This window comes from Rhinoderma darwinii, chromosome 1, assembly GCF_050947455.1.
Source record: "Rhinoderma darwinii isolate aRhiDar2 chromosome 1, aRhiDar2.hap1, whole genome shotgun sequence".
Taxonomy (NCBI): domain Eukaryota; kingdom Metazoa; phylum Chordata; class Amphibia; order Anura; family Rhinodermatidae; genus Rhinoderma; species Rhinoderma darwinii.
This window is the reverse complement of record NC_134687.1, coordinates 208,562,997-208,583,138: the sequence shown is the minus strand read 5'-3', so window position 1 is coordinate 208,583,138 and position 20,142 is coordinate 208,562,997. Positions and strand designations below refer to the sequence as shown.

General features: G+C 42.1%; 1 protein-coding gene across 1 annotated transcript in view; it reads left to right on the top strand.

The window, feature by feature from the left end:
* The first annotated feature begins 5,778 nt into the window (after positions 1-5,778).
* LOC142759228 (17-beta-hydroxysteroid dehydrogenase 13-like) overlaps positions 5,779-20,142 on the top strand; it is a 55,116-nt gene continuing 40,752 nt past the window's right edge. Inside the window, exon 1 of the mRNA XM_075861189.1 lies at positions 5,779-6,048. Within this exon, the coding sequence (XP_075717304.1) occupies positions 5,839-6,048 (210 nt within the window). The 5' untranslated portion in view covers positions 5,779-5,838. The remainder of the gene's footprint in view (positions 6,049-20,142) is intronic.

Below are 20,142 nucleotides of genomic sequence, written 5' to 3'. Positions count from 1 at the left end.
TACTGGTTCCTCGTACAGGTACATGGGTACTGGTGTGGCATCTCCCTGGTCTTGTACTTGACACACAATATGTTGCTGCTAGATTGTGCCCTGCTCTCACCCCTTCTGAGTGTTTGCCCAAGCAGAGTCGTAGGGAGGCCTCTCAGGTTTCTTCTAGCAGTGCCGCATGCCGCAGGACTTCTGGAAGCGAGGCAGTTGAAGAGTGGGACGCTGGTATAAAAATTATCCAGGTAGAGGTGGTAACCCTGGTCCAGCAGTGGGTGCACCAAATCCCACACAATTTTTGTATTAACTCCCAGTAAGGGGGGGCATTCTGGGGGCTGAGAACTGGTGTCCTTCCCTTCATATATCCTAAATTTGTAGGTATACCCTGATGCACTCTCGCACAGCTAATACATCTTCACGCCATACCTTGCCCTCTTACCCGGCAGGTACTCGCGGAATTGAAGCCTCCCTTTCAAATGTACCAGGGATTCATCTATAGAAATACACTTCTCGGGGGTGAATGCTGGGAAAACCGGGCACTGAAACGGTCTAATAGGGGTCTCCGTTTATACAAACGGTCAAAACTGGGGCCATCTCGGGGTGGGCACGGCTCATTATCAGTATAATGTAAGAAGCGAAGTATTGCCTCATTTTTATTTTATTTTTTAGTTTCCAGCTCAGTTCTGAAGTTGCTTTGAGGGGCCCATATATTAGACACCCTTATCAAACACCCCATTTCAGAAACTAGACCCCTCAAAGTATTCACAACAGCATTTAAAAAGTTTATTAACCCTTTAGGCGTTTCACAGGAATTTAGAGCAGTAGAGGTGACATTTAATTAATTTAATTTAATTTATTAGGCACCATGTCCGGTTTGAAGAGGTCTTGTGGTGCTAAAACAGTGGAAACCCCCCAAAAGTGACCCCTTTTTGGAAACTAGACCCCTTGAGGAATCCATTGTAGTTTTCTTGGGGTGCATGCGGCTTTTTGATCAGTTTTTATTCTATTTTTAGGTGGCGCGGTGACTAAAAAAACAGCAATTTTACTATTGTTTTTTATTCTATTTTTTTTACAGCGTTCACCGTGCGCTATAAATGACATATTCACTTTATTCTGCGGGGCGATACGATTACGGCGATATCAGATGTTTATAGTTTTTTTTTATGTCTTATGGCGTTTGCACAATAAAATACATTTTGTAAAATATAATTTATTTTTTGTGTTACCTTATTCTAAGAGCCATAACTGTTTTATTTTTCCATCAGGAAAGCCGTGCGAGGACTTATTTTTTGCGTAACGAACTGTAGTTTCGATCAGTACCATTTTTAGGTACATGCGACTTTTTGATCTCTTTTTATTCCATTTTTTGGGAGGTGAAGTGACCAAACAATTGTGATTGTGGTACGGTTTATTATTATTTTCTCTTACGGCGTTCACCGCGCGGGATAAATAACGACATCGTTTTGTAGTTCAGGACGTTACGGACGCGGCGATACCAATTATGTATAGTTTATTTGTTTATTTATATATTTTTATTAATAATAAAGAACTGATAAGGGAAAAAGGGGGACTTTTACTTTTATTACTTTTAAATCTTTTATTTTCTTATTTTTACACAACTTTTTTTTACTTTTTCACACTTTTTTTACTTTGTCCCACTAGGGGACATGAGAGCAGGAGGCCCTGATCGCTATTCTAATACACTGCACTACATGCGTAGTGCAGTGTATTAGAGCTGTCAGCTGTTCGCTGACAGCAAGCATAGTGGGTCCTGATTTTGTCGGGACCCACTAGGCTTCCGTCGATGGCATAGCCAGAGTCCATTGTTAGGATTCTGGTTGCCATAGTAGCCATCACGGCCCGCTATCGTGTAGCAGGCCGGCGATGGCAGCTTAACCCCTAAGAAGCCGCGATCGCTATTGAACGCGGCTTCTAAGGGGTTAATCGGCGGGGACCACCGCGATCGGTCCCTGCACACTAAGCTGTGATAGCCTGCTGTCGGAAACAGCAGGTATCACAGCTCAGACACGCGCCGGGGAAAGATGGCGCCGTGTTTACTCAGGTCAGTAATAGTACTGACCTGAGCGCGAACGTTCTACTTAGCAGGACGTACTATTACTGACCTGAGCGCGAAGGGGTTAAATTTGAACAACGCCTATTGTTCAGCAAAAATATTTTCTCTGTTACTGCTAGTCCTCCCTTTTTTGTATTACAAAATCATAAATAAAGAATTTATAAAACAAAGAGTGATCATACTAAGACAAATAAAGGTGGCGATGGGTATTAAATTATACTGATTGTCTGAAGAAAGTGGTTTAGAACAAAACTATTAAAAAATGGCAAAGTCCTGCAATGGTGTGTCTCTGGTTGTATTTAATACATAAACATAAAGTTAGGGCCTGTTCACATCAGCATTGCCCTTCTGTTGAGGGGTTCCGTCGGAGGTTTCCATCGGGTTAACCCCTCAACGGAGAGGCAAACGGAAACCTTAGGTTCCGTTTGCATCACCATTGATCTCAATGGTGACGGAAACTTTGCTAATGGTTTCCGTTTGTCACCGTTGGGAACAGGTTCCGTTGTTTTGATGGAATCAATTTCGTACTCGATTGCGCTATTGATTCTGTCAAAACAACCGAACCCATTCACAATGGTGACAAACAGAAATCATTAGCAAAGTTTCCGTCACCATTGAGATCAATGGTGATGCAAACGGAACCTAAGGTTTCCGTTTGCATTTCCGTTGAGTGGTTAACCCGATGGAAACCTCCTACGGAACCCCTCAACAGAAGGGCAATGCTGATGTGAACAGGGCCATATTCACAATCTTAATCTTATTCCGGTAGACACAGCTGGACAGTTTTGCATGTTCTAACAGCCACTCGCTTGTGCTTAGCTTCCAAATGGAAAAGTGTATAAACACTTGTACCGTCTCAGAGGTTCTTAAGAAAGTAGAAACACAATTACAATATGAACTTATATTTGCAACATCTAATGGCCAAAGATCCACATGTGTTTCCGAATGGGAGCGGTGGACCTTATTCATTTAGCGGAAATTCCCCACCACCCTACTTACACACTTACTACATTATAGACGGTACTTAGATATAGCTTTGTGGGCTCTAACCTATTTTCTTTTAACAGGCATCGGTGCTGTTTGTTTGTAGAAGTTTTAATTTTGTTTATATTCTTCTAACCTATGCACCTTTATATTTTTCTTTTGGATGTGATAGAGTGCACTATGTATTGTTGAAATCCTTTACATAAACTATGGTACGTGTAACTGCCTTTCCTTATGACTGTCCCTAAGGGCCCTCGTTCCCGATTATTGCCCTATGTGAACAGGGCAACGATCGGCGATGAACGAGTTAGGGTATGTTCACACGCTGAGAGGCAGTTACGTGTGAAAAGACAGACTGTTAACAGCTGCCTCGTTTCACACGTAAAAGCTCCTCCTCGTAATTTACGAGGCGTCTGAGACGCTCGTAAACCTTGAGCTGTGCTTCATTGATTTCAATGAAGAACGGCTCAAATTACGTGGCAAAGAAGTGCCCTGCACTTCTTTGCCGAGGCAGTAAATTTACGGGTCGTCGTTTGACAGCTGTCAAACGACGACTCGTAAATAACAGGTCGTCTGCACAGTACGTCGGCAAACCCATTCAAATGAATGGGCAGATGTTTGCCGACGTATTGTAGCCATATTTTCAGACGTAAAACGAGGCATAATACGCCTCGTATACGTCTGAAATTTGGCCGTGTGAACATACCCTAATAGCTCGTACATCGGCTGATCGCATTGTTTTAAATGCCGAAAACATTATGTTTAAACAGATAGGTGTGCTGAGGACATGATAGTAATGTGTGGGGACGAGTGATCATAGTAATGATAGCTCGTCCCCAAAATATCTCCTTGTGAAAAGTCTCGTTGATCTGCGCTTGTTGTTACGGCCAAAATTGGCTAGTGTAAAAGGACCCTTGCTGTGTACACTCGCTTTCTACTCTGATGTGTATCTGAAATGAACCACATGATATACAGTGAAGGGAATAAGTATTTGATCCCTTGCTGATTTTGTAAGTTTTCCCACTGTCAAAGTCATGAACAGTCTAGAATTTTTAGGCTAGGTTAATTTTACCAGTGAGAGATAGATTATATTAAAAAAGAAACAGAAAATCACATTGTCAAAATTACATATGTTTATTTGCTTTGTGCACAGAGAAATAAGTATTTGATCCCCTACCAACCATTAAGAGTTCAGCCTCCTCCAGACCAGTTACACGCTCCAAATCAACTTGGTGCCTGCATTAAAGACAGCTGTCTTAAAGAGGCTCTGTCACCAGATTTTGCAACCCCTATCTGCTATTGCAGCAGATAGGCGCTGCAATGTAGATTACAGTAACGTTTTTATTTTAAAAAAACGAGCATTTTTGGCCAAGTTATGACCATTTTTGTAGTTATGCAAATGAGGCTTGCAAAAGTCCAAGTGGGTGTGTTTAAAAGTAAAAGTCCAAGTGGGCGTGTATTATGTGCGTACATCGGGGCGTTTTTAATACTTTCACTAGCTGGGCGCTCTGAAGAGAAGTAACATCCTCTTCTCTTCAGAACGCCCAGCTTCTGACAGTGCAGATCTGTGACGTCACTCACAGGTCCTGCATCGTGACAGCCACATCGGCACCAGAGGCTACAGTTGATTCTGCAGCAGCATCACCGTTTGCAGGTAAGTCGATCTTACCTGCAAACGCTGATGCTGCTGCAGAATCAACTGTAGCCTCTGGTGCCGATGTGGCCGTCACGATGCAGGACCTGTGAGTGACGTCACAGAAGTGACTACTTCACCGCATCAATGGGAGAATGGATGGAGCCATGTACCGTCAAATCCTGAGTGACAACCTCCTTCCCTCCACCAGGACATTAAAAATGGCTCGTGGCTGCGTCTTCCAGCACAACAATAACCCGAAACATACAGCCAAGGCAACAAAGGAGTGGCTCAAAAAGAAGCACATTAAGGTCATGGAGTGGCCTAGCCAGTCTCCAGACCTTAATCCCATCGAAAACTTATGGAGGGAGCTGAAGATCCGAGTTGCCAAGCGACAGCCTCGAAATCTTAATGATTTACAGATGATCTGCAAAGAGGAGTGGGCCAAAATTCCATCTAACATGTGTGCAAACCTCATCATCAACTACAAAAAAAGTCTGACTGCTGTGCTTGCCAACAAGGGTTTTGCCACCAAGTATTAAGTCTTGTTTGTCAAAGGGATCAAATACTTATTTCTCTGTGCACAATGCAAATAAATATGTATAATTTTGACAATGTGATTTTTTTTTTTTTTTTATATATATAATCTATCTCTCACTGGTAAAATTAACCTAGCCTAAAAATTCTAGACTGTTCATGTCTTTGACAGTGGGCAAACTTACAAAATCAGCAAGGGATCAAATACTTATTTCCTTCACTGTACCTAGTATGTCTTGAATTACCTTTTATTGTACTGCCCGAAAAATCAATAAAAACTTTGTTGTTTTTTAAAACAGAAAAACAGAAGAAAAACATGTATAAAGATATTTTCTAGTCTGTGAAAACGTAACAACTTCATTGTTTGGTAAGTAGGTGCATACAATTCTGATACCAATGTTTTTTTGTTTTTTTTTCCACTTAATTTAAAAGCTATGCCTAAGAATCTGCCAAGAGATGTTGATTATTTCACAATCTATTGACTAATTCTCTTACATGGTATGCCTGGCTGCTCTAACGTTTTGGCACCTTTGCAAGTTTATTCAGTAGAATCAGTACTGTATTATAAGTTCAGCTGAAATTCTCCTGACGTGGACATTTTTGCACTTAGACTTCAAGGGGAAACATGAATGTCATATTAGACTATATAGCTCTTTTTTTCATTGCAATTTACGCCTATCTGGAGGCGTTTATCAAGTTGTTTATACCAGCAAAAAGAAAATCTGTCAGTGGAGATATTGTTTTGATCACTGGATCTGGTCACGGTATTGGACGACTTACTGCCCTTGAATTTGCCAAGTTGCAGAGTGTTCTTGTCTTATGGGATATAAACAAGGTAAAGTAAGAATATTATGTTTCTTACTATTTAGAAGATACATTAGTAGATTGTTATTTTCCAGTCATGTTATCATTAGCTGCACTCCATACATATGTTATCTTCTGGACTACTAGGACAAATTATCATAAGGACATATGGGTACATTATAAAAATAATACCTATTAATAATTTGTTCATAGCCGCAAAATTTGTGATTTATTATGAGAGATACAGCTTCCAAATGTCTTGTCCCAAAAAGGACCCACACTAGGGGACCTACATTCTCCTTACAGCGAACAGACATTTTTATTTTGGCTTTAGTTTTTTGGAGATTACCATAGTCACAAATTTGTCTTTACCTCTGTGTCTAATTATAATTTCTAAGTGTGTGGTAAAGCTGTAGGACCCAGAGTGTGTGGACAAGGGAACATTGAAAGTTAGACAATAGCAGATAAATAGAACTCCTTTTATATATATTTTTTTTTATATAGAATATCATGACTTATCGATCGAGGTGGGTCCCAGCGGCTGGACCCACTGAGCTAACATTTATTACCGTTGATAGGTAATAAATGTTTGTGGCTAGAATTCGCTTTCATGTTATGTAGATTATTATTGTGTTCTACCATGATTTCTATTAACCAGACACATCGTCAGCACATGAGTTAGGCTTCATTCACATCTGCGATCGGGTCAGCCGCGGATACATCACATGGCGGAAACCAACAGCGACCGTCGGAACCCATTCATTTTGATGGGTTCTGTTGGGTTTCCCGCATGATGTCCACTGTTTTGACGGACAAAATAACGCTGTTTATATGCTGTAAAAACTTTCCACAGATTAGCAAACTATGTTAAAACTATATTTGTCTTTATTCCTTCCGTAATATCTGATCCCTGCTTAATTTCTTTTTTTTATTGTGTTTGTACACTTGGTTACCGAAAAAGGTCTCAAATATCATTCAGTATTGCTAAAAGAGACTATTTTTATGTATGTAATCAGCTGTGTTGTGTACAAAGGAAAGAAAATCAAGCATGGTTCATGGATTAAGGATTGGAATAAGGGCATTTGGGGATGAAGTTTACTTATTTTCAAACTGTGAAACCCTCTTTCTCCTCATACTTGAAAATTAGGCTTATTTTAAATCTCTATGTGCCACTCCCACCATGTAAGATTTAGGTTAGGTTGCTTTTACACAGTCATAATACAGTCACATTTTATCATCTGGATTACAACTGCATAGCATGGCCTCACACAGTCAACCACCACACACCCCCAAACTGTGCTGTTGTGACTGTATTATGGATGCTAAGTGTGTCTGTAGTACCACTATGTGGAACCTGCCTTATTGAGATACAGGGATCTTTTTTTGTAGCAAACATTTTTTTTGGTTGTGCAAAACTTCTTTACTTCCACACTTAGCAAAAGGGGTGGCACGACAAATTTATTATAATTTATGCCAGATTATAGTGCAAATCTATGGCAGCTCGTATCCGGGGTAGATTTTATTTTGAGGCACAAGGACAGTCCAAGATGTAACAAATTTATTAAGAGCCATTGCATTTTACTCCAGCAGCCTACATTGTAAGGCTAGATGCCCACGGGTGTTGCGAATCTCGGACATGAAAAGGCAGTTTTCACGTCCGAGGTGCATCCGTGCTCTGCGCTGTGGGACGCGTTATCACACATCCCCCATAGACTGGAGTCTTTGGAGGGATGCGTGAAGCGTGAAAACATAGGACATGTCCTATTTTCTCACGGACCCTTGACACGGTCCGTTGAAACAACGGCCGTGTGAATGGCCACATTGAATTATACAGGTCTGTGTGACGGACGTTGTTTCAACGACCGTCACATGGACGTTTAACACATTTGCGTGAATAAGGCCTAAGACTGGTGTATGAAACCCCAGTCATAGTAAATCTGTCCATTGCCTAACACCATGGTCAATTGTTTTCTGAAAAACATTCCAAATACTGTCAGTTATCACTGAGAGTGAAAGAGGGGAGGGTGTTTTTAAGGACAGAAAATAAAATATGATCCATGTGAGTCACAGTGAAATTATTTTGTGTCTTCATTGCGACATCAAGTCACAGTAAAATTGTGCTCAAATTTTGTTATGCAACTTTCAGTTGACGTAGTGTCGCTCAACCAGTCTGTGTAGCCACAACCATATAAAAATGTGGTCGTCTACAGCGGTCACCAGATGGATGAAACTATTTATATCCATCAGGGCGTACAGTTGCGTCGTGGTACGCCTAGGTGTTAACGGCCGGCGTCAGCTGTTTGAATCTTACGTATGGTGTGGGCTCAGCTCCTGCCATATTATGATGGCGTACATCCAACCTAATAGTACGTTGTATGTCGCCAAAGGATTAAAATAAGCATATATATGCGTGTTTATACCTGTGCATAGCTGTATGCTTATGGGTATGTGCTTTGTAGTTGATTATCTAGGTATTAAATTTGAACAACGCCTATTGTTCAGCAAAAAATATTTTCTCTGTTACTGCTAGTCCTCCCTTTTTTGTATTATAAAATCATAAATAAAGAATTTATAAAACAAAGAGTAATCATATTCAGACAAATAAAAGTGGCGATGGGTATTAAATTATACTGATTGACTGAAGAAAGTGTTTTAGAACAAAACTATTAAAAAATGTCAATGTCTTGCAATGGTGTGTCTCTGGTTGTATTTAATACATAGACATAAAGTTAGGGCCTGTTCACATCAGCATTGCCCTTCTGTTGAGGGGTTCCGTCGGAGGTTTCCATCGGGTTAACCCCTCAACGGAAAGGCAAACGGAAACGTTAGGTTCCGTTTGCATCACCATTGATCTCAATGGTGACGGAAACTTTGCTAATGGTTCCCGTTTGTCACTGTTGTGAACAGGTTCCGTTGTTTTGAGGGAATCAATTTCGTACTCGATTGCGCTATTGATTCCGTCAAAACAACGGAACCCGTTCACACCGGTGACAAACAGAAATCATTAGCAAAGTTTCCGTCACCATTGAGATCAATGGTTATGCAAATGAAACCTAAAGTTTCCGTTTGCCTTTCCGTTGAGGGGTTAACCCGATGGAAACCTCCGACGGAACCCCTCAACAGAAGGGCAACGCTGATGTGAACAGGGCCATATTCACAATCTTAATCTTATTCCGGTAGACACAGCTGGACAGTTTTGAATGTTCTAACAGCCACTCGCTTGTGCTTAGCTTCCAAATGGAAAAGTGTATAAACACTTGTACCGTCTCAGAGGTTCTTAAGAAAGTAGAAACACAATTACAATATGAACTTATATTTGCAAAATCTAATGGCCAAAGATCCACATGTGTTTCCGAATGGGAGCGATGGACCTTATTCATTTAGCGGAAATTCCCCACCACCCTACTTACACACTTATTACATTATAGACGGTACTTAGATATAGCTTTGTGGGCTCTAACCTATTTTCTTTTAACAGGCATCGGTGCTGTTTGGTTGTAGAAGTTTTAATTTTGTTTATATTCTTCTAACCTATGCACCTTTATATTTTTCTTTTGGATGTGATAGAGTGCACTATGTATTGTTGAAATCCTTTACATAAACTATGGTACGTGTAACTGCCTTTCCTTATGACTGTCCCTAAGGGCCCTTTTACACTAGGCAATTATCGGGCAAAGAGCGATAATAGAGTCTATAGAGGGATGTGTAAAGCGTGAAAAAATAGGACATGTCCTATTTTCTCACGGACCCTTGACACGGTCCGTTGAAACAACGGCCGTGTGAATGGCCACATTGAATTATATAGGTCTGTGTGACGGCCGTTGTTTCAACGACCGTCACATGGACGTTTAACACATTCGCGTGAATAAGGCCTAAGACTGGTGTATGAAACCCCAGTCATAGTAAATCTGGCCATTGCCTAACACCATGGTCAATTGTTTTCTGAAAAACATTCCAAATACTGTCAGTTATCACTGAGAGTGAAAGAGGGGAGGGTGTTTTTAAGGCCAGAAAATAAAATATGATCCGTGTGAATCACAGTGCAATTATTTTGTGTCTTCATTGCGAAATCAAGTCACAGTAAAATTCTGCTCAAATTTTGTTATGCAACTTTCATATAAAAATGTGGTCGTCTACAGCGGTCACCAGATGGATGAAACTATTTACAGTGAAGGAAATAAGTATTTGATCCCTTGCTGATTTTGTAAGTTTGCCCACTGTCAAAGACATGAACAGTCTAGAATTTTTAGGCTAGGTTAATTTTACCAGTGAGAGATAGATTATATAAAAAAAGAAAAAGAAAATCACATTGTCAAAATTATATATATTTATTTACATTGTGCACCTAGAAATAAGTATTTGATCCCTTCGGCAAACAAGACTTAAAGGGAATGTGTTGTCAGCAAAACATGTTTGTTTTTTTTTAGTTGAACAATTAGTGTATAGGTGATTAAACATTGTTCTAATTTATTTTATTTTTTTCACGAGTCAGGAAATATTATAAATTGGATTCAATTGGATTCTAATTTATAATATTTCCTATTGCTGGTCACTAGATGGAGTCATTCCCAAAATTGCAGCATTGCATGTGGTAAAGCAACCACATTGCTTTATGCTGCAAAATTGGGTAAAAAGCCCTCGCTCTAGTGAGCTCTCAGCATCCCCCCCTCCTTTATCCTGGCTAGTGCCGGGAGAAACGAGGGGTTTGAACGGTCTAACCTCTTACACTGTGTGTCGCCATTTTTTGAGCTAACACACAGTGTAGAAGGTTTACATACAGTAGTAAACACACACTGAAACACAAACATACATAGAAATCCCTTACCTGCTCCAGTCGCCGCCGCTCCCTCCGGTCCATCCGCTCCGTCTGCTGCCGCTGCTCCATGTGCACAAGTCCGGAAGCCGCGACCGGAAGTAGTAATCTTACTGTCCGGCCGCGACTTCTGGTCCACAGGAAAATGGCGCCGGACGGCGCGCATTTCAAATTGAACTGCGTGGGAGCGGCGCATGCGCCGTTCCCACACAGCGGCGTACATGTTAGTGGATAGAACGGGCCCCGTTCGCAGTCCCTATGGGACTGGAGCTGCCGTATTCCATGTCTGTATGTGTCGTTAATCGACACATACAGAAATGGAAAAAAAAATGGCAGCCCCCATAGGGAAGAAAAAGTGTAAAAATAAGAAAAAGTAACACACAAACACACAAATTAATCCAAACGTTTTTAATAAAGCACTAACATATTTAACATATTAAAAAAAAATTTGTGGTAACACTGTTCCTTTAATACTTGGTGGCAAAACCCTTGTTGGCAAGCATAGTAGTCAGACGTTTTTTGTAGTTGATGATGAGGTTTGCACACATGTTATATGGAATTTTGGCCCACTCCTCTTTGCAGATCATCTGTAAATCATTAAGATTTCGAGGCTGTCGCTTGGCAACTCGGATCTTCAGCTCCCTCCATAAGTTTTCGATGGGATTAAGGTCTGGAGACTGGCTAGGCCACTCCATGACCTTAATGTGCTTCTTTTTGAGCCACTCCTTTGTTGCCTTGGCTGTATGTTTCGGGTCATTGTTGTGCTGGAAGACCCAGCCACGAGCCATTTTTAATGTCCTGGTGGAGGGAAGGAGGTTGTCACTCAGGATTTGACGGTACATGGCTCCATCCATTCTCCCATTGATGCGGTGAAGTAGTCCTGTGCCCTTAGCAGAGAAACACCCCCAAAACATAATGTTTCCACCTCCATGCTTGACAGTGGGGACGGTGTTCTTTGGGTCATAGGCAGCATTTCTCTTCCTCCAAACACGACGAGTAAAGTTAATGCCAAAGAGCTCAATTTTAGTCTCATCTGACCACAGCACCTTCTCCCAATCACTCTCAGAATCATCCAGATGTTCATTTGCAAACTTCAGACGGGCCTGTACATGTGCCTTCTTGAGCAGGGGGACCTTGCGGGCACTGCAGGATTTTAATCCATTACGGCGTAATGTGTTACCAATGGTTTTCTTGGTGACTGTGGTCCCAGCTGCCTTGAGATCATTAACAACTTCCCCCCGTGTAGTTTTCGGCTGAGCTCTCACCTTACTCAGGATCAAGGATACACCACGAGGTGAGATTTTGCATGGAGCCCCAGATCGATGTCGATTGACAGTCATTTTGTATGTCTTCCATTTTCGTACTATTGCACCAACAGTTGTCTCCTTCTCACCCAGCGTCTTACTTATGGTTTTGTAGCCCATTCCAGCCTTGTGCAGGTCTATGATCTTGTCCCTGACATCCTTAGAAAGCTCTTTGGTCTTGCCCATGTTGTAGAGGTTAGAGTCAGACTGATTAATTGAGTCCGTGGACAGGAGTCTTTTATACAGGTGACCATTTAAGACAGCTGTCTTTAATGCAGGCACTAAGTTCATTTGGAGCGTGTAACTGGTCTGGAAGAGGCTGAACTCTTAATGGTTGGTAGGGGATCAAATACTTATTTCTCTGTGCACAATGCAAATAAATATATATAATTTTGACTATGTGATTTTATTTTTATTTTTTTATATAATCTATCTCTCACTGGTAAAATTAACCTAGCCTAAAAATTCTAGACTGTTCATGTCTTTGACAGTGGGCAAACTTACAAAATCAGCAAGGGATCAAATACTTATTTCCTTCACTGTATATCCAGGACAGTCAATATAAGGCCTTATTCACACGAGCGTTGCGCATCACGTCCGAAGTGCATCCGTGCTCTGCGCTGCGGGATGCGTTATCACGCATTCCCCTTAGACTAGAATCTATGGAGGGATGCGGGAAGCGTGAAAAAATAAGACATGTCCTATTTTCTCACGGACCCTTCACACGGTCCATTGGAACAACGGCCGTGTGAACGGCCGTTGTTTTAACGGCCGTCACACGGACGTATTACACGTTCGTGTGAATTAGGCCTGACAATGAGGCATCCACTAGGTCTATAGGAGAGAAGGTTGCTTCATCAGCATCGAAGAGGGTTATTCACTGTAAGAACAGTGAGACTACAGAACTCTCTGCCAGAGAAAGTTGTCATAGTTAACTTATTAAAAAAGTTTAAGAAGCTCCTGGATGCCTTTCCTGATAGTAATTCTATTACACGTTATATGTACTAGATTACTGGAAAAGACTCGTTGATCCAGAACAGGGCTGGCCATAGGATAGATGGCGCCCTGTGCGAAATTATCTTTTGGCGCCCCACCCCATCATAAAAAAAATGCCCCATAAAAAAAGTATAATGCCCCCCACAGTATAATGCCTTTTTAGTGCCCCCATACAGTATAATAATATTTAATAATATAATATAACCCCTACAAGGACACAGTATTTTGTCCTCTAATTGTGCCCACACAGTATATTGTCCCCTGTAGTACCTCTACACAGTATAATGTCTGCTTAGTGGCCCCAATACAGTGTAATGCCCCCTCCCCTGGCTGCCACACACAGCCCCCCCCCCCATTGTAGATAGTGCCCTTCTGCAGATTGTGCCATACAGCCTCCCTGTAGACAGTGCCATACGTCCCCCACCTCCCCCTTGTAGATCGTGCCATACAGCCCCCCACCTTCCCCTTGTAGACAGTGCTCGAAAACAAAAAAATTGTAGTCACCTAGGCCTCATTCCCACGACAAACTGAGCTGCTCCACTACAGGATCCTTGCGTAGGCCGGCGTGATCCTGTAGCCTAGTACAGAGTTTCCCAACCTTTTCGGACTCCAGTCACCACTGGAAAAATAAAATTTCCTCAGGGCACCCCTACCAAAAATTGTTCAGAGAAAGACAGAGAATGGCTAAAAACAAGCACTACACACGTAGGGTATGTTCACACAGCGTTTTTTTTAAGGCAAAAAAAATCTGCCTCAAAATTCACAGTAAAATGACCATCAGCCCACCATTCACAGTAAAATTACCATCAGCCTGCCCTTCACAGATTCCTCCTGTAAATAGTGCCACACAGCACCCTTGTAGGTAGTGCCACACAGCCCCCTTGTAGGTAGTGCCACACAGCCCCCTGTAAATACTGCCACACAGCCCCCTTGTAGGTAGTGCCACACAGACCCTTGTAGGTAGTGCCACACCGCCCTGTAAATAGTGCCACACAGCCCCTTGTAGGTAGTGCCACACAGACCCTTGTAGGTAGTGCCACACAGCCCTGTAAATAGTGCCACACAGCCCCTTGTAGGTAGTGCCACACAGCCCCCTTGTAGGTAGTGCCACACAGCCCCCTGTTAGATAGCACCCCTCACCTTCCTGTAGATAGCGCCACTGTAGCCCCCTGAAGGAGCGGAATTCCCCTTTGGCCGGGAATTCCGCTCCTGAAGCGCTCCACTTGATGCCTCTGTCAATATATGGACAGGGACATCACGCGCTCCGTCCAGGAGCGGAATCCCTGTCCACTGGGGGATTCTGATCATTCAGGGAGCTACAGTGGAGATAGTAGATAGCAGAGCAGGGAGTTACCTCCCTTCTCTGATATAGTGGCCTCTCTGCCGCTGTAGCAGCCGCACGGGCGCCCAGATGCTTGGTGTCGCTGCTAGCAGCCGCTGAGTGAAGAAGCGCCTGGGCGGAAAGGTGGCTGCAGAGTCGCTTCTGAAACAAGCAGGGGAAGGGAGCCAGCGCAGCGCCCCCTTCCACCTGCTGGAGTGATACGCCCTGTGCAATGGCACAGGTCGCACAACCCTAAGGCCGGCCCGGATCCAGAAATATTCTGATATCTGGAGTTGGAAAAGGAATATTTCCCCTAAATGAGAAAAATTTGCTTCTGCCTCATGGGGGTCTTTGCTTTCCTATGGATCAACATTGCAGGAGAATAGGAACTGAACTAGATTGACTTATGTCTTATTTAAACTTTTCTACAGTAAATATGTTTACTATAGCCAGATCCTATTAAGGATTCCACTTCAGTGAGCTACCCAAGTGGCACTATGGCTCTGTGTATTTATTATAGTATTAGTAAGCACAGAATTTTAGACCTGTTAAGATTTATTTAACCCCTTCCCTCTTTAGCCACTTTTGACCTTCCTGACAGAGCCTCATTTTTCAAATCTGACATGTGTCACTTTATGTGGTAATAACTCCGGAATGCTTTCACCTATCCAAGCGATTCTGAGATTGTTTTCTCGTGACACATTGGACTTTATGTTACTGGCAAAATTTGCTCGATATGTTCAGTATTTAATTGTGAAAAACACCAAAATTTAGCGAAAAATTGCAAAAATTAGCATTTTTCTCAATTTAAATGTATCTGCTTGTAAGACAGGCAGTTATAATACACAAAATTGTTGCTAATTAACATCCCCCATATGTCTACTTTAGATTGGCATCGTTTTTTGAACATCCTTTTATTTTTCTATGACCTCACAAGGCTTAGAACTTTAGCAGCAATTTCTCACATTTTCAAGAAAATTTCAAAAGGCTATTTTTACAGGGGCCAGTTCAGTTGTGAAGTGGTTTTGAGGGCCTTATATATTAGAAACCCCAAAAAAGTCACCCCATTTTAAAAACTTCACCCCTCAAAGTATTCAAAACAGCATTTAGAAAATGTCTTAACCCTTTAAACATTTCACAGGAATTAAAGCAAAGTAGAGGTGAAATTTACAAATTTCATATTTTTCTGCAGAAATACATTTTTAATACAATTTTTTTTATAACACAGAAGGTTTTACCAGAGAAATGCAACTCAATATTTGTTGCCCAGTTTTTGCAGTTTTAGGAAATATCCCACATGTGGCCGTAGCGTGCTACTGGACTGAAACACCGGCCTCAGAAGCAAAGGAGCACCTAGTGGATTTTGGGGCCTTATTTTTGTTAGAATATATTTTAGGCACCATGTCAGGTTTGAAGGGCTCTTGCGGTGCCAAAACAGTCAAAATCCCCCAAAAGTGACCCCATCTGGGAAACTAGACACCTCAAGGAAATTATCTAGGGGTGTAGTGAGCATTTTCACCGCACAGGTTTTTTACAGAAATTATTGGAAGTAGGCCGTGAAAATTAAAATCAACATTTCTTCAAAGAAAATGTAGGTTTAGCGATTTTTTTTCTCATTTCCACAAGGACTAAAGGAGAAAAAGCACCGCAAAATTTGTAAAGCAATTTCTCCCGAGTAAAACAATACCTCACATGTGGTAATAAACGGTTGTTTGGAGACACGGCGTGGCTGAGAAGGGAAAGAGCGCCATTTGGCTTTTGGAGTTCACATTTAGCAGGAATGGTTTGCGGAGGCCATGTCACATTTACAAAGCCCCTGAGGGGACAAAACAGTGAAAACCCCAAACAAGTGACCCCATTTTGGAAACTATACCCCTTGAGGAAATTATCTAGGGGTATAGTGAGCATTTTGACCCCACAGGTTTTTTGCAGAAATTTTTGCAAGTAGGCTGTGAAAATGAAAATCTACATTTTTTCAAATAAAATGTAGGTTTAGCTAATTTTTTTTCATTTCCACAAGGACTAAAGGAGAAAAATCACCATAAAATTTGTAAAGAAATTTCTCCCGAGTAAAACAGTACCCCACATGTGGTAATAAACGGCTGTTTGGACACACGGCGAGGCTGAGAAGGGAAAGAGCGCCATTTGGCTTTTGGAACTCAAATTTAGCAGGAATGGTTTGCGGAGGCCATGTTACATTTACAAAGCCCCTGAGGGGACAAAACAGTGGAAACCCCCCACAAGTGACCCCATTTTGGAAACAACACCCATTGAGGAAATTATCTAGGGGTATAGTGAGCGATTTGACACCACAGTTTTTTTGCAGAAATTATTGGAAGTAGGCCCTGAAAATAATAATCTACATTTTTTCAAAGAAAATGTAGGTTTAGCTAATTTTTTCTCATTTCCAGAAGGACTAAAGGAGAAAAAGCACCACAAAATTTGTAAAGCAATTTCTCCCGAGTAAAACAATACCCCACATGTGGTAATAAACGGCTGTTTGGACACACGGCAGGGCTTAGAAGGGAAAGAGCACTATTTGACTTTTTGAGATCACATTTAGCAGGAATGATTTGCGGAGGCCAGGTCACATTTGCAAAGCCCCTGAGGGGACAAAACAATGAAAACGCCCAAAAAGGGACTCCATTTAGGAAACTACACCTCTTGAAGAATGCATCTAGGGGTGTAGTGAGCATTTTGACCCCACAGATGTTTCATAGAATTTATTAGAATTAGGCAGTGAAAATAAAAACAGTCCTTTTTCTTCAATAAGACGTAGCTTTAGCGCAAATTTTTTCATTTTCTCAACAAATAAAGGAAAAAAAGAACCCAACATTTGTAAAGCTATTTCTCCCGAGTACGGCAATACCCCATATGTGGTCATAAACTGCTGTTTGGGCAAACGGCAGGGCTCAGAAGGGAAGGACCGCCATTTGGAGTGCAGATGTTGCTGGATTGGTTTCTGGGCACCTGTGGGCCCAAAACAGTGGAAACCCCCCAGAAGTGACCCCATTTTGTAAACTACACCCCTCAATGCATTTACCAAGGGGTGTAGTAAGCATTTTAACCCTGCAGGTGTTTTGTAGAAATTAGTGTGCGCTCAATGTTGCAGAGTGAAAATGGGATTTTTTTCCATAGATATGCCAATATGTGGTGCCCGGCTTGTGCCACCATAACAAGACAGCTCTCTAATTATTATGCGGTGTTTCCCGGTTTTAGAAACACCCTACATGTGGCCCTAATCTTTTGTCTGGACATATGACAGGGCTCAGAAGTGAAGAGTACCATGCGGAGTGGAGGCCTAATTTGGCGATTTACAAAGTATTGGTTCACAACTGCAGAGGCTCAGATGTGAAATAATAAAAAGAAACCCCTGATAAGTGACCCCCCCTATGGAAACTGCACCCCTCAAGGCATTTATTAAGGGGTGTAGTGAGCATTTTCACCCCACAGGTCTTTTCCATAAATGAATGCGCTGCGGATGGTGCAAATTAAAAATTTATATTTTTCCCTAGATATGCCATTCAGTGGCAAATATGTCATGCCCAGCTTATGACGCTGGAGACACACACCACAAAAATTGTTAAAAGGGTTCTCACGGGTATGACGGTGCCATATATGTTGAAGGAAACTGCTGTTTGGGCACGCTGTAGGGTTCAGGGCCGAGGGAGCACCATTTGGCTTTTGGAGAGCGGATTTTGCTTGGTACTATATTTGTTTGAGTATTGCTGGTGTTTTATAATGTGGGGGTACATGTAAGCGGGGCGGAGTATATAAGGGGCATAGTCAGGTGGTATAAAAAAATAAAAATAATCCATAGATGTGTGTTACGCTGTGAAGCAATCCTTTCTGCACAGGCCGGTGTCGCACTGATAAATGGTGTCATTTCTTATCCCCCTTTTGGTCCACACTCCGCGCCTTTGTAGTTTGGGGAATTTTGCTGGGAAAGTATTATCCTGGTATAATACGGGCACCGTCGCTTCCATCGGATATGATTGGGCCCTCCCTTCCTGGTTCCCTAATTTTAGGTCCTTGATAAATCGCCTCTTGAAACAGAAGAAATGTTCTCCTCGGGCACAACTGCATATTTTTTTATTTCCTGACTTATTGGAGCCATAACTAATTTTATTTTTCATAGACGTAGCGGTATGAGGGCTGGTTTGTTGCGGGACGAGCTGTAGTTATTATTGGTACCATTTTGGGGTACATGTGACTTTTTGATCACCTTTTATCCTATTTTTTGGGATGCCAGGTAAACCAAAAAACGCAATTCTGGCACAGCTTTTTTTGGTTTTTTTTTATACAGAGTTCACCACGCATTATAAACTACATGTTACCTTTATTCTGCGGGTCAGTACGATTCCGGCGATACCTCATTTATAGAACTTTTTTATGTTTTACAACTTTTTGCACAATAAAATTACTTTTGTAAAAAGAATGTATTTTTTCTGTCGCCAAGTTGTGAGAACCATAACGTTTTAATTTTTTTGTCGACGGAGTTGTATGAGGGCTTGTTTTTTGCGGGACGAGCTATAGTTTTTATAGGTACCATTTTTGGATACGTGCGACTTTTTGATCACTTTTTATTGTAATATTTGTAGGGCAAAGTGACTAAAAAACAGAAACTCTGGTAACGTTTTTTACGGGTTTTTTTTACGCTGTTCACCGCGTGCAATAAATAATATAATATTTTGATACCTCCGGTCGTTACGGTCGTGGCGATACCAAATACATATGGTTTATTATTATTTTTCAATAATAAAGGACTTGATAAGAGTAAAAGGGGGATTGTGTGTTATTTGATTACTTGAAACTTTTATTGTTTTCAAACTTTTATTTTTTGCACTTTTTTTTACACTTTTTTATACTTTTTTTACACTTTTTCTCAAGTCCCACTAGGGGACTTGAAGGTCCAACGGTCAGATTTTTTTTTTTCTAATACATTGCACTACCTATGTAGTGCAATGTATTAGATCTGTCAGTCATTCACTGACAGCAAGCCGTTTAGGCTTCGCCTCCCGGCGGGGCCTAAATCGGCTTCCGTAATGGCAGAGCAGGAGACCATTGTGTCTCCTGTTGCCATAACAGCAGTCGCCAGTCCCGATTGCCTGTCAGGGCTGGCGATCTGCTTGTAACCGCTACGATGCAGCAATCGCTTTCGATTGCTGCATCGAAGGGGTTAATGGCAGGGATCGGAGCTAGCTCCGGTTCCTGCCGTTACAGGTGGATGTCAGCTGTACAGTACAGCTGACTTCCACCGCTGATGACGCCGGATCAGCTCCTGACCCGGCGCCATCTTGCCGGCAGCTACGGAAGCCGATCAGGCTCCGCCGCCGGGCGGATCTTGACCGGCTTCGGTGCTAGGCAGACCGGGAGGCCAGTATTAGGCCTCCGGTTGCCATTGCAGCCACCGGAACCCCGGCAATTTCATTACTGGGGTTCCGATGAGCTGCAAACACCTTAAGTGCAGCGATCGCGTTTGAGCGCTGCACTTAAGGGGTTAATGGCGGGGATCGAAGCTAATTTCGGTCCCCGCCGTTACAGTCGGATGTCAGCTGTAAGATACAGCTGAGATCCGGTGATGATGGGACCGGCTCAGCTTCTGAGCCGGTGCCAAACGTTTGACGTACATGTACGGCAAGATGCGGGAAGTCAGTACTTTCCATGACGTACATGTACGTCAAATGTCGG